We start from the raw sequence: 15,196 nt of genomic DNA, 5'->3' as shown, positions 1-15,196 counted from the left end.
GTGTGTGTGTGTGTGCGAGCATGCACGCAGAATGAGTGGCTCTATGCGTACAGTGTGTGCGTGCAGAATGAGTGTGGAATGAGTGGGGGCAGTTGGTGTGCAGAGGAATGTGCTTGTACTGAGCGTTTGGGTGGAAAGCGAGGGCAGAGGGACAGTCGGAGGGGATGGAACGCCAGTTGAAAAGCATGGAGTGCGTCTGAGTAGGACAAACAAGCAACAGGTCTCTCAATGAGAATCTACTGGTGGTTTGTTTGCAAATGTTGGCGGGTTTGCCTGGAACCCCTCCCAAGGATAAGGAGGTTTGTACCAGCAAGGTAAAGCAGAGGCCGGGCACAGCAGGGCAGATATTCCCCCGGACAGTAGCTGCAGTAACAGCTGTTGTTGGGTGCCGCCTGCACAGCTCCCCCTGCTGTGAGGCTAAGGGCTTGTCTACACTTACATGCTGCCTATGTCGACAGGAGAACGTCTCTCGGCATAGGTTCTCCACCTCCCCAAGGGGCGGTAGCTATGGTGACCGGAGAAGCCCTGCCATCGACACAGCTCTGTCTACACTGGGAGTTAGCTCGGGATAACCACGTTGTGTAGGGGGGTGGATTTTCCATGACGTAGTTGTACCGACGTAGGTCTGTAGGGTAGACTAGTCTTAAGGCAGCTTAGAGATGCCTGGCATTATTGGCTGACTTACTCTGCAGATTGCTCTGGGTTTGGATGCAGGGCCTGGTGTTTCCTGGGAGCCTTCGTCACTGCCCCTCATTTACATAAACGAATCCAGTTTTCAGCTTCAGGCTTGTTCCTTAGGCAAATAAACAGGCCGAAGGGAAACACGGAGGGGCCCATGCTAAAGAAGAAGCCAATCAGAATGAGTGACACTTTGGATGTCGCTTGATTATTCGGTCCTGTTTGCACAGCTTTATTCATTGGGTGATCTGGCCAAGGTTTGAATGCCAATCATTGCAACCTTTCACAACTCCCCAGAGAGATTTAATATTCCCGTTCATGATACCACACGTGCCCTTTTGGGGAATAAATCTCAACCAAAATTTCCAAAAGGTGTGAAGTGTTTTATTCTTTTCTTGCAGCCAAAGACTATGTCATTGTTTAACCACACTAAGCAGTGGTATTAAAGAAGCATGCACAATGTAGTGTTTTGTGGCTAACATCTGAACGCACTGAAATTGAGAAACAGGTGCCTAACAATGGAAGCGGTGATAACTTGTAACTGTACTGTGTATGTGTAAGCATCATATCTACATATGCAAACCATGCAGACTATTTCTGAATCAGCATTGCTGCCTTCTACAACCGCATAAACAGAACTAAAAGCATAGGCAGTGGTTTATCAAAAATAAAATATTCACATCTCACGTTCCCTTAGCTCAAGCCCTAAACACGATCAAGATATATTTTTCCAATAAGGGATAAAATTCATAGTCACTACAACGTATTTTTGTTATAATAGTCTCATGGAGTTTTTCCTTAGGACTCATCCGTTAGGATAAAAAGAGCAGTTAATGAGTGACCTAAATGACACAGTGGTAGGAAATGTATATGGCTTAGATTAAAACAAGCTATGGTTGAATTGTTCTGTGTCTTTGCTAAATGGTCAACTAGTGTAATGGCTGTCAAGGGAAACTGTCACAATTGTTGACGCACTGGTGGAGATCTTTGATTCCTTAAGAAATCACAATGCTATCAACAATGCAATTCATAAGACGACTTGGAGGATCAGAAAACAAGGCATACTTTGACTTTTCAATGGATTCCATCACCCATTGGTTCATATGGGAGTGAGGAAGCCGATGATCTGGCCAAAACTGGAAGATTGGAAAGTCAGGTTGGCGTGACAACAATTGAGGATATTGATGCCCTATCAAGGGAAATATTAGCTGAAATGGTCAAAAGATGAAAGATCCCATGATTGATATCAAAGCAACAGCTGATTCACATGGCTATAAATTATGTACCCATGGTGTTGTGTGGAATGAACTTCCATCTCAAATGGTCCCTTGCAAGTCTTCTTCCTTCATCAAGATTCAGTCTGTCATCAACTTTCCATCTCAGCAGTTCTGAAGCTAAGAGGATGCTGAATGTAAACTTCCATGGCAAGGCAATTGCCCCCAATAATAACCCCCCTTACCTAGGAGTCGCTCTCAATCGCAGACTTACCTGTCAACAACATGTGAAGCAGGTAAGCCATAATATGAAGATTTGCATCAATATCATCCAAAAGCTAGAGGGTTCTAGCTGGGGTTGTGATCCTCGAATGCGACAAATGGGAGCACTGGCTTGAGTTTATTCCATGGCCAAGTAACGTGCACCTGTTTGGGGAAGGAGCTCACACATGGACCTCATTGATATCCAGCTAAATGTGGTTAGAAGACTTGTAACGGGCACCCTGAAGTCCATTCCACTGTGTTGGCTTCCAGTCTTTGCAAACATCCTTCCTCCAACCATCCGGCGAGAGATGGCGACGTTGCACAAGTACAAGAAAGCTCTCACTGACCAAAAGCTCCCGCTCCATGACATCCTGGTTCACACACCTCACACTCGTTGTAAGTCTTGCTGACCATTCTGGGCAGCTGGAGAAGCTCTTCTGTCATCCAACTTCAACCCAGAAGACACCTGGTGGATACAGGCTCTGATGTAAACAACAAGCTCCTCACAAATGATCCCACCTGGTTCCTTGCTCCGTCAAAGACAGTGGATGACCATCAACCATATTAGGATGTCCCATGGAAGATGCATGCACCTGATGCACAAATGGAGAATCAACAATTCACCACAGTGTGCATGCGGAGACCTCCAAAGCATCAAACACATTGTGAAGAAGTGCCCCATCTTTTCATTCCTAGGAGGTCTAGCAAAGGTGCACTCTGCATCTCCTGAAGCCCTCGAATGGATTTCTAATCTTTGTATTAACTTGTAAATGTTGCTATTTCCAGCAGAAAGAAGAAAAGTCAGTATGGGAGGATTTAGGCTTCTTAAATCCCTCAAAAATTGCATCTTCCAACCTCATTTGTGGCTCTCCGCATGCTCTACATCCTTCAACCTCAGCTCTTTAAACCTTCTGTAGAAGGGCACCTTCTTCTGCACGTTGGACATGACCTCACCACTGCCGTCATCTTATTCTGCACTGGTGCAAGGCTGCAACTTGCCAGGATCGCCTCATTTGTGACAAAGCAACTCGGGAAATCACATCCGCTCTTGTGAGATTGCAGACAGGGCATACTGCAGGAATGAAAATCAACAGCGAAGGGACCAGGATCTCTCCTCTGTGCATGCTTTAACCCTTGCCCACACTGTTCGATGTAATATTGCAAGGAAAGGGAAGCTTTTCAGATCAAACACCCTTCCAGAGGACCCCATGTGAGGCGCCCAATTCATTCTCAAACGTCACGGCCTGATATGATCATTGCGGGACACGATGACAACAACTGTCACAAGCCATTCTTACTGGAAACCATTCTAATTAACGCACACGCTCTAAACAGACAGAATTGTTTCCCCTGCCTGGTCTTTCTCGCTCTCTGGCCTTAGGATAAACAACCTCAGAACAAGAATGATTTGAATGCTGTCACTTTATCAAGCCCAGAAATTCAATTTCCCAGTGGCTGAGCTACAAAGGTGTGACTCAGAGCCACTGAAGTCTGAATGTGATGCTGCCGTCCCGTATAGCTTACTACCATACGCTCCAGGCTGCATTCTCCTTCGTATTGTCCCAGAGCTGAGAGTGCCAAGGAAGCTCCAAACCCCTCCCTGGACCAGCAGGAAGGAGATTAGATGCTGCAGGCTGGCACTGGGCTTCAGGGTTTCTGGGGAGCTTTTTCCTTCTGTCCTATGGTTCCCTTGTCTGCCTGAATCTTTTTACAGTGTGAAGAGGGCCCTTTGTGGACTGGCCCATTGCTCTGTTGCAGCCCCCTGATCTATTGCTATGGGGAGACGCTTGTGCTGATAATCTCATTTCCATTCCAGCACTTCATGGCTTGCTAGTTTCATTCATTTTCATGTTCCTGGCAGTAGCAGCTCATGGGCCTCTGAGCATGGGTGACTCCTCCCAAGGCCTGAGCCCGATCCAAATGCTGGTTGAAACATTGACCTCAGTTCTCCTCCCCTGTTTCTTTCTGAAGCTGTCACTTGTTTCCCCTCCCACCACCTAGCTGTGACAGCCATCCCAGTGCTCCAGCTGTGGCTGCGGGCATGGGCCAGGCCTGTCCTGGAGCTGCCCTAGGCTGCTCATGTGGGTGCACAGCTTAAATCTCCCATTCCTCCAAGGGAGGGCCGACCAGGTCACGTCTGTCATGGACTTGGTCTCAAAATCAAGTCCAGGGCCACTCTCAAAACCGGACCTATATGTGCTGCTGCTTAGCCAGGCTGGATCTCTCTATATGCAGGTTCTCCGATTGGCACCCAGCAATCTGAGTGCCTCTTGGTTTTATTTTGTTCGAATGACTGGAAAAGCTGTGCTGGGATATTGAGGGGACATGGCCAAAAGAAGCCGCATGTTTAGGAAATCCAGTTTAGCCACAGGGCATTTGTTCGCCCAGTCCGGCCGACAGTACTTACAACCGAGTAGCTCTGGGGAACTGGCCTTTTACTGAAAGGCGGGCGAGGGGTTTGGCTGCATTTGATTGGTGAAGCTCACAGGCCCAGGCCAGCAGGCTCACACTGAGCTCTGATAGGAAACGTGTTTATGTTCTTTCTCCCTCATTCATTGCCTGACACCGAGCGGAGAGACGGTGGCCTTCTGACCAGCAGTGGGAACCAGGGTGGGACACGTACAGTAAGTTAAGAACATTTCGGAGAGCTCATCCGTGACCTCCAGATCCAGCAATGGTGATTGCCGGGGGGAAGCAGTGCTATTTTGTCTCTGCAGTTTCATTTACTTGACAAGTCAGTGAACTCCCTCCAGTGCCACAGAATTGGTTTGAAGATGTGACACAACTCGGTCCTTGAAGGGGACGTGCCCAGAGCACTGGACTGGGACCCAGGAGATAATCAGCCACTGGCCTGCTGGGTGATCTTGGGCAAGCCCTTTCACCTCTCCATGACTCAGTTTCCCCATCTGTAAAATGGGAGTAAAGCTCTTGGAGATCCACTGATGACAAGTACGATGAAAACTGGGTATTATGATTGCCCACAAGGTGTTGTAAAGGGCCAGGCTGTGCTTTACTGCTCAAGGGATGTGAAAGGTCAAGCAGGGGCCGAGGTGCCCGGGGCTCCCTCATATCCCTGCGCAGCAACAGGGCACCAGTGCGTTCTCTGTACTCTGGTCCCCGGCCTCTCTGTGCTGGAGCGCTCCTGGAGTCCCTGGGGGAAGTGCACGTCTGCCCCACTGGCTGCAGATATCTCTGCTTGAACTGACAGGAGAGAGCCTGTCCTCTGTCTCCAGGGTGGTTGCATCTGGCTCTAACACAGCTGCACAGGCCTAAGCCCAGGAGATGTTATCGGGCTGGTAGAAAGCCTACAAAGCAACGTCCCAAGTGCATGTGTATTTAGATTAAACACCAACACGGATTTCAAACTCCAGATGTAAATGGCTTCAGGATTACGCAAAGATAATGGGCCAGAGTCTTAGCTGGCATAGGCGAGCGTCTCAATGGAGCTATCCCCCATCCACACCGGTGGAGAATCTGGCCCAATATTGGTAGCACTTGCCAGGGGAAAGAAACGCCCAGCGTCCGATAGCTAACCACTCCACTACAGGGTTGTTTGTGGGCTGTGCACCAGGGATCTGATCCAAAGCCCACTGAACCCAAGGGCAAGATTCCCATTGCCTTTAGTGGTATTAGCTCAGGCCCCACGTGGGGGAAAGTCTGTGGGTTTGCGTCTCCCATGAATGTGCAGGGGGAGTTTCCATGGGGAATCGCCGTCAGTGAGTAGGTGCTGTGTGTCAGATCCTCCTATGTAGCCATGTGCGCATGGCCTCTAGTCTCCTTCCTGTGTCTGACGATACTATAGCATAAAAGGAAGGCGCATGAACCGCTCACCACAGGGTGCGGGTGCTGGAAAGAAACAGACACATTTCATCTTGCTGATGAGGGAAGCTTGAGAAGCAGCCATTGGAGTAACGTGCTGAGGTACCCGAGTGATGAGAGCAGGCTTAAAAAACGAACAAACCAACCAAAAAAACCCCAATCCCTAGCTGGATGGCAGCTGAATGCACAACACTACATTGTTTATCAAGCCACTGAGCCAAATTCTTCCCAGGAGTAGTGCCAGTGATTTAACCCCGGGGCAAATTTGACCCATGAGCTTCTCTGGGGCTGCAGGAGTGAAACTGGGAGCAGAATTTGTCCCAAGCACTGTAAGACAGCACACACTATTCTGCATTCATATGGGGCATGGTAATGTCACAAAACCAGCCATTTTTCATTGTCTGATGTGAGCTACGGAAAAAAAAAAAAAGTCTAAAAAGAGGCGGATTGGGTCTAAATTGTGAGCTCAGTACACATCTGGAGTAACTCCATTGAAATCAATGGAGCTCTGCTGATTCACACCTGCTCAGGATCTGGCCCGTAGAATTTAATACAGAATGATCTCCTTTGGATAGCTTTTAGAACCAACCAAGGGCTCCATTAATGGGGGGGGGGGGGGGGCCCTCAAACTCTATGGGGGGGATCAAAATGTCTATAGAACTCTTAGCATGTATTACAATCCAAAGGGTATTTTCATAAGAGGAGTTTAAACCTTAATTGCTTTCTCATAAATATATATTTTAACAAATACTCTTACTCTGAAATGTTTCTTTAAGAAGGAAAATAGCTCGTGACAGAGAGTAGAACAGGCCTTGATTTTTTGTATTTTTTTAAGGACAAATGGTATCTCCATGTTATCTGTGCTGGGTGTTTTCTGATAATAAAGCCACAAATACCGTATCCCTTTTGGGGAGGAAGTCGAGGTAATACGTAATGACTGTAATCTGTAATTGTAGCATGTCGTGCTATTGCTATGGGTTATTTTGGTGCCATTTTACACTATGCTAAACATGAGACTTGGATTCTAACTCTGGCTATGTTACGAGTGAAAGCAATCGGCGGTCTTAGTCTACTCCACTGGCGATCCAGCCACCCCACAGAACTCCCACACATTGTGGTGCAATTCAGAACTCAAGGAACTTCATCCTGCACCATTACACTGATGGCAGCTTCCCCCCTGATTTGAATGGGAGCACGATCATGCCCTTGGTAGACCGCGCTCAGTAGCAACAAACGGAACTAGAACGACAGGAGAACTGGAGCCACTAGCCCGGAGCTGTCTTGCAGAGAATCTTACAGCGCTGGGTACCACGCCCGGCCTGTGCTATCAGCTCTTTGCGCTTGTGTACGCTCCCATTCAGAAAACGGAGTCAATTGAGTTTTCTAAAAAAATGTTCATGGCCTTAGTTAATTGACATCTACAGACTTCAACCCTTTATCGGGGCAAATGCTTTGGGACACCTTTTTAAGGGGATTGGACCAGGACAAAGGAGATATAAGCAACATCCGTTTGTTCAAAGATTTCTCACTAGCCCGTTTTTCCATTGATGGGGAGGCTATTTGTTGTTACGGTGTCACTGATAACTGTTGGGCATGTGGCCCATTGCTAATCTGACTGCAGGGCAGGCCAGATTTCTGGGCGGGTGCAGCTGCTGGAGAGCACGTGATTTCATTCACACTTCGTTGGCTGTTTTCCATGTATGTGAGTGTAAAACCAGCCAGGAGACGGAGCAGACAAATCAACCTGAAATCTGATAGAAGGATATTTACTCTATGGAGGTTTATATAGGCTATAATCTGGATTTCATTGCTACATCTCTGTTACTATGATTAGTGTTCCTGGAGGCATGTGCTACAGAAGATGGTGAGAAGCAAAGTCAGAAATGTCCAGAGTCAAAACTTCTCAAGAACAAATGAGTCTGAGATTATTGCAAGCCCCATCCTGGCATTGCCAGAGTAATGTGGTTGGTCTTGTCTCTCAGCACTGGGCTTTTAAGGTCCTGTGTTTTAGAACTGCTGCAGCGCCGTGGCCTTTCACCATTTCGAAAGGAAGGAATTTCGTTCGAGTCAGCACTGAAAGAAAGCGAGGGATGAACAGGAACAGTCCTTGGGGCTGTTTATTTGCTGACTTGCAGAAATTGCGTTTCTTTAAAACTCATAGGGAGACACGAAGACTGTGATCTTGGAGACATGCTTCGCCTGGAAGGTGCGATCCAGATACTCGGACATGTCCACCTCCACCTCGATGGTCTGGGGTCCTTTCAGGCTTTGCACAAGGATCAGTTCTCCCGTCTGCCGGTCGGAGCGCTGCATCACAAAATGCCCTCGGTTGTTGCCCCCAATAATCCCGAAGCGCAGGCTGTCAGGCCCAGGCCGGCCTGGGGCGGAGGCAGTTGCCATGCGGAAGAGAGGGGTGGGGGTTATTAGATTGGAAGGCAGAGGGAGATAATGGAAGGAGATGGACTTTGGGGCATGATGGCACAATCTGCTGTCCATTGGGCAGGGGTTGCGTTCACATTGGCTAGCAATGAAAGAAAGGACAAGGGTTAAGGCAGTCCTGGAAGCGGGAAAAGCCTGTGCACGCTTACATTGTTACCGTTGGGCCTTTGTGTTCTGTTCTGTTTCTGATGAGCCATTAATGATCATGTGGAAAACTGACCGTCACGTTTATTGCTCACGTATTTCCTAAAGCACCTTCCCCAAAGTCACCTGGTGATAAAGCGGCACTCACGTACGGACCCCCTAAACCACTGGAGACTCACGGCCCTAGGGATCTGAGGCAGCACTTTCATGGCTTGGACTCCTGAAAAGTAGCAGACCAGGGGCCAAATTCTGTTCCTAGTTACACCAATGTAAGTCTACGGGATCTCCACTGAAGTCAATTAAATGAGCTTGGATTTATCCCTCTGTAACTAAGGACAGAAACTGGCCCCCCAGTGACTGAACTAGGCCTCCCCAACCTAGACGCAGGAGCCTCTCTGGGTATGTCTACACAGGAGGTGGGAGCCAGCCTCCCAGCCTGGGGAGCCAGATTGTCCTAGCGGGGCTTGGGCTAGCATGCTAAGAACGCTGTCTGGACATTGCGACACCAGTGGAGGCTCAGGCGAGAGCCTCCATCCTGCCTGCTGGGTCTGAGCTCCGGGGAGCAGCCCAGGCCTGCACCAGAGCCGCGACATCCACACGGCTATTCTTAGTGCGCTAGCTTGAGCTGAGCTAGCAGGAGTCTGTCTGCCCGGGCTGGGAGGGTCGCTCCCAGCTGCAGCGTAGACAGACCTTAAGAGAGCTGGAGCTAGAAAGCCAGGCTCCGTAGAGGGGGCTGTAGCAGACATCTGGTGTGGCTCAGGGACGGCAGGGGACGTGAAACCCATGCTGTCCAGGGTGTCACACACACACACACATCTCTCAGGCACACCTGGAGGAGAACCAGGCACTTACGAAGGGTTGGGTATTGCCGCTGAGATCTGCTAGGTGAAGCTGAGGGTGAAAACCAGGGAAGTCAATGGGAGTTTTGCCATTGACATCAACAGGGCCAAGATTTCACCCGGAGAATGGTATTTAACCCTATGTTCATAGATGATACGCCCCGAAGGGGCCATTGTGAGTGACCATCTAGGTTGTCTTCCTGTCTAGCACTGGCCACAGGGCTTCCCTGAATTAATTCCTGTTTGAACGACCGCACCCCTCTGCAAGATGCTCCCCTCTTTTGGATTTAGCCAAATGAAGAATTGAACTAACTTCCAGCCGAACAACCTGGGAAGGGAGGAGCCCTGTCCCCGGGGGTGACAGTGATCTCCCCAAAGCAGGCCTGTTTTAACACTGTCGGTCAAAAAGGCAAATACCCTGTCCAGCTTTTCAGCCATGGGCTGTTTTCTCTGGCACTGCCAGGGGGCTGATTCTCTTGCAGTCCCCTACTACTTACAATGGCGATGTTTTCACATAGCTGGCATTGCCGCTGGGCCGAGGGCACTCGGCGCTGACGCACTGGAAGCCTCCTCCTGTATTAATGCACGTCATGCCCCTGGTGCAGTTGTGCTGGGACAGGCTGCACTCGTCTATATCTGCAAAACAGCGAGAATCGAACAGAGCGCGCCAGACGAAACTGCTCAAAGGGCAGAAAAGTGACCATCAGTCGGCACTGAGGGCCTGACATGGCCGCCGGACTCCTATAAAACACGCTCCCTTTTACGAAGGGAAAGACGGGGTCATTTTTTAGAGTAGATTTGCCCTTGGAAGACTTCACGCAGCAGCGCGACTCTGCGTTGTCAGAGACATTCCAACTCCCCTTGCGTTATATCTGCCTCATTAGAAACGATTGTAAAGAACGTTAAATGTTGTTTTACTGAGCTGAAAGGGTTAACACTCCATTGTGACTCACTCTTGTCCACCTACATTTCATCTCGTTACTGGGGAAATTTGATTTTTTGGGTCAGAGGCTGCTCTTATCTCCTTTTTGCCTATTACCATCATAATAGCTTCTAAAGTGGTTAAATGGTTAAATATAAGGAAGAAAACATGATAGCAGCAATTTTCACCTGATCCCTCTTCCTCACTTCGCAGTCAGTACCTTCTAAATACACATTATCCGTCTCCAGCAAAGTGAGTTTAAAAAAGTAAAGCTAATGTAAATCATTCAGACTTGATAGAAACACTAGCATTCTCCATCCCTTCCTTTCTTCTGTCCTTCTGGCACATAACGGGATGCTTTTTGTACTATAACCTCTGTCCGTAGATAGGTTAACCCTTGCTAGCCCAGGAAAATCAAAAAAAGGTCTAAACTAGAGCAGAAAAATTAAAATCTATTTTTGTGACAAATTTCAAAATTACAGAGTTGCTTGAAACTGACCTATTTTTTTTTAAAAACTACGGATAGAATATTTTAATTAAAAATCTTACCAAACCATTATCAAAAATTGTATGTTTTCAATAACTGCTCCTCCCCCCCAAATATATATATATTAAAAGGCACTAAATTTTTCACAAAAAAAACACATTTTGACAAAACTGATGCTTTTTCATAATGAATTTCATTTTTGAAAAAAGGCTATTCTTTGATGAAAATCTGTTCACCCAAACAATTTCAACCAGGTCTAGTCAAATCTTTTAAAATAACCAGCAATGTTTTTCTCCTGTGAATTCAAATTGGAACAGGTGCAGAGAAGGGCTACACAGATGATCAGGGGAATGGAGGGCCTATTTTATGAGAGGACTCATGATAAAATCCAGAGAGCTGGAAGCATCGAGGCCTTGATTCAACAAAGCACTAAAGCACAAGCTTAGTTTTGAGTGGAGAAAATCGCACTGCCTCTCCCTTTACCTCTCTCCCCCACTTTGTTTCCACTGGGAAAGGGGAGAAAAAGGTAAGAAAAAGGGAGAGAAAAGGACGTTTTTGACCAGCTTTATTAAAGACACACCTTCCACAGGATTCGGGAATGTGTCGATTTTGATGAAATTCCACCTGGTGTCCTGCCAGCTCACCTGCTGTCTGTCTCCTCACCTGAAGCCCCAGCTCCCAGGCTCACTGATCCGTGGCAGCCTGGAATTACCACTCTCCACCCAGCTCTAACAACGGATACTGGCAGGGTGAAATCCCAGAGTCAACGGGAGTTTTGCCGTCGACTACACCATGTGAGGCTTTCAGCCCACTGAAGTCAATGGGAGTCTTCCTCTCTATAAAATCTCTGCACACGTTCGGTTGGACCCAGCAGGTCTTAGTGACAGGAAGTTACATATGAAATCAGAAAATAATACAGTTTCTGCAAATGCGCTTTTGTTTCCTGCAGCAGGCCCCAGCCTGTGGTGCCCAGCTCTCCGAGCACGCTGGCTCACCTTCACAGCTTTTCCCGTCTCCGAGGAGCTTGTACCCACTGGGGCAGGAGCAGCGGTAAGAGCCGGGAACGTTGACGCAGGCGTACATGCACAGACGAGGGACTCCCTCCAGCTTGTAAACCTCACACTCGTTTACGTCTGCAGAGGAAACACACCGTCCCATACAGCGCAGACCCTGCACAAAAGGGTCCACCCCGGCAAAGAATTCCTGCTGACAACCATTTCGCTCTTTGCCAGGACAAGCGCACCCGGGAATAGCAGCAAACTGCTCAGTCCCAAGAGTGGCCAGGAGTGGACCACCATGGAGAAACTAGTGAAACTGCAGAGGCACAGTGTTACCAGGGCAAAGATATTTTGGTGCTTAGTGGTGTGTGGGATGAAATCTGACTCTCCCCCGCTTTGGGGCTGGCTGGCTTGATTCTAGCCCATGCTATCCGACAATACGAGCGAGCAGTATGCAGGCCACGGGCCATGCAAAATGTGCACGCAAATCGGACTAGTATTTCCTTAACGAAAGGGCCAGTCTGCTGGGTTTTGCAAGTGATGGAGTTCTTGAGATGCCCCCAATTGCAATAGACATACCTAGATTAGCTGGGTTTAAAATGCTTGGCATTTATCCTGTCCCTTTTATCCACAGACCACAACGCACCGATTTACAGGTAGGGATGGTTTCATCCACTACTGAAATGCAGGCGCTTAGGGGTTGGGAGGCTGCACCGGGGACACAGCTGATTAGGACGGTAAGTGGAGGAGAACAGCTTGTCATAGAAATGCAGGGACTCTGGCTCCAGGGAATAATGTGGCTTGCAGGTACCTAGGAAGTCGCCCTTGCATGGCCTCAGCCTGAACCTGCAAGGTGAAAGCAAAGCTGTTCTGCTTGCAGGTGTTTCTTGCTAGTGAAAGCAGATTCTAAGCAAATAGTAGGGTGATGGTAATTTATTTTTTATCTTAAAAATGTATTTTGGGTTCCTGGTGAGTTCCCAGGAGGCGCTGGCTGTCGCCAAGTTTGGGCGTCCATGCTGTAGCCAATAGAAATTGCAGCGCAGTGATTTATAGTAGGTAGAATGCACTGTAATTTCCACTCTGCTTGCAAAAAAATGCCAGAAGATCTTAAATGGCCACAAAGACCTTGATTTTGTGTCTGAGCCAAAAGATGTCTGAGCCAAAAGATGGCACCTGGATTCTCCTCAGCGGTCTCCTGTCCAAGTGCTGGCTCCAAGCGCCTTAATTTATGAAACAAGACCAGAGCACAGACCTGGGCGGAGATCACAGCTTCAGCACAGAGCTCAATGCAATGTTTAAAAAAAACCAATACAAACAAGGCAAAAGAGATGTCTCTGAGCAAAACGAAAGGAGGGATATTCAGTAGGTGCAGCAGTTTTTATGGATGATTGCGGTGGACAGGGCTGCTTGGAAGAGGCTAAGGCTTTGTGTACACTGGACTTTCATCCGCAAAACATTTGTCGTTTAGGGTGTGTAAAAAACCACATCCCCGAACGACAAAAGTTTTGCCAACGGACAGTGCCAGTGTGAACTGCACTGAGCTCTCCTGCCGACAAAAAACGTCCACCCTCAACAAGCAGGGGTAGCTTTGTCGGCAGGAGGAGAGCTCTCCTGCCGACAAAGCCCTGTTCACTCTGGCGCTTTTTGTCGGCAAAACTTTTGTCATTCAGGGATGTGTTTTTTTCACACCCCTAAACGACAAATGTTTTGCCAACGAAAATCCCAGTGTAGACAAAGCCGTAGCCTCTTCCAAGCAGCCCTGTCCACCGCCTTCGTCCGTAAAAGCTGCTGCACCTACTGAAGATTCAGCTGCTTAGATGTGTTGTGTGTGCATTGGGCAGCAGATTGGTGAAAGCTGCCGATGGATATTTCTGCTCATCTCCTACCCTGACATATGCTGTTGTCGGCCGTGCCACTCATGTGGAAGCCGGCTTCGCAGCTGCAGTGCTGGGTCCTGTCGATTTTGGCACAGCGTGGCTTGCGACTGAAAGCCGGGTCGTTCGTAACACTCCACGCAGGTGGGGCTAAAGGAGAGAAGAGAGGAAACTCTAAAGTGCTTCTTGGGCACCTGGCTCACAGGCCTGCAGTAACATTTTCAAAAGTGCCTAAATCACTTAGGAGTCTCAGTTCCATTTTCAAATGCAACTTAAGCACTTAGGCCTAGATCTTTAAATGCACTTTTGAAAATTCCACCAGATGCCTCTATGCATCTTTTGGCACCTAAATACTTTGAAAAATCTATCCCCGAGCAGCTTAAGTCTTATTGAAAATCACTGGGAATTATACTTTTAAGTCACTTAGGGACTTTTGAAAATGTTGCCCTTGGTTCCTACTAGAGCCATGTGATTTTAGTTTATTATTCATATAATTTTACTTGAGTTTTTAATCACAATTCTTCTTGCTCAGGGGCACAGGTGACGTGTAGGGGCAGGCATGTGGGGTCAAGTGCCCCCCAAGATTTCTGGCTGGCCTGGCAGGGGGGAGTGAGAGAGGCTCCATTCTTCTCCCGCTGCGCCTGCCTCCCGGCATGCTCGGCCTCTGTCCCTGGCAGCTGGCCTGGGCAGGGGACTATTTGCTATTCATTAATCATGTTGTGTGACTGGTTCCCAAAGTCACATGACATTTTTTCTCCTCCTTGATGAGATGGGGCAGATTTTGGAAAGTGCATAGTCTTTGGAAGCTCAGGGGCTGTGTTTGTACAGCACCCGGCACAGTGGGAATTACTGTCATTCTGAGGTTAGAAGCTGACATCTGAGAATGGGCAGGGGCTTCTGCCTTGTAATTCGTTGTCTGCCTTGCTCGAGTCTCTTTCTCTTTCACACCTCACCTGGTTACATACCTGTTTGTGATTGGTACTGGCAGTTCTCACCGGTCCACCCTTGAGGACAAGTGCATTTGTACTGGTTTACTCCATCCACACAAGTTCCACCATTCTGGCAGGGACTGCTCGAGCATTTGCTGATCACTAAGGGGAAAAAACATTTTTAAAAACAAACTATACTGGCTCTATCTTTCCTAGCGTAAGGCCTGATCCTGCAGTCCTTCAGTGGATGTCAGCGGGAGCTTTGCCTGAGTAAGGACCGCGCGATCAAGCCCATCATTTTAATAATTCATGAAATATAATAATAATAAATAATAATAATAATACATTTAAATCAGGATTTTAAAAATGGGTGCCGACATTTAGGCTCCTAAGACTTCCATAAATGTTAATGGGGGGTGGGTGGGTGCTGGGTGCTCAGCGCTTTTGAAAATCAAGAATTTAGGAGCCTAAAATAGGGATTTAGGAGCTTAAGTTGAGGCCCCCCATTTTTTTAAATCTTGGCCTTAATTTTTAAGCACGCCTTTCCTTGCCAAGCCACAGTGTGAGTGCCCAACACCACTACCCACAT

At 48.0% G+C, this 15,196-nt stretch overlaps 1 protein-coding gene across 1 annotated transcript in view; it reads right to left on the bottom strand.

Annotated features, from left to right (window-relative positions):
- Positions 1 to 7,732: 7,732 nt before the first annotated feature.
- FBLN7 (fibulin 7) overlaps positions 7,733 to 15,196 on the bottom strand; it is a 34,829-nt gene continuing 27,365 nt past the window's right edge. The window contains exons 4-8 of the mRNA XM_024213940.3: positions 14,644 to 14,769; positions 13,691 to 13,828; positions 11,802 to 11,939; positions 9,895 to 10,033; positions 7,733 to 8,496 (exon numbers count right to left, since the gene is read on the bottom strand). Of these exons, the coding sequence (XP_024069708.2) occupies positions 8,124 to 8,496; positions 9,895 to 10,033; positions 11,802 to 11,939; positions 13,691 to 13,828; positions 14,644 to 14,769 (914 nt within the window). The 3' untranslated portion in view covers positions 7,733 to 8,123. The remainder of the gene's footprint in view (positions 8,497 to 9,894; positions 10,034 to 11,801; positions 11,940 to 13,690; positions 13,829 to 14,643; positions 14,770 to 15,196) is intronic.

This window comes from Terrapene carolina, unplaced genomic scaffold (genome assembly GCF_002925995.2).
Source record: "Terrapene carolina triunguis isolate 2854851 unplaced genomic scaffold, T_m_triunguis-2.0 Scaffold132, whole genome shotgun sequence".
Lineage (NCBI taxonomy): Eukaryota > Metazoa > Chordata > Testudines > Emydidae > Terrapene > Terrapene triunguis.
The sequence above is the reverse complement of the archived record's forward strand: the minus strand, read 5'-3'. Positions and strand labels throughout refer to the sequence as shown.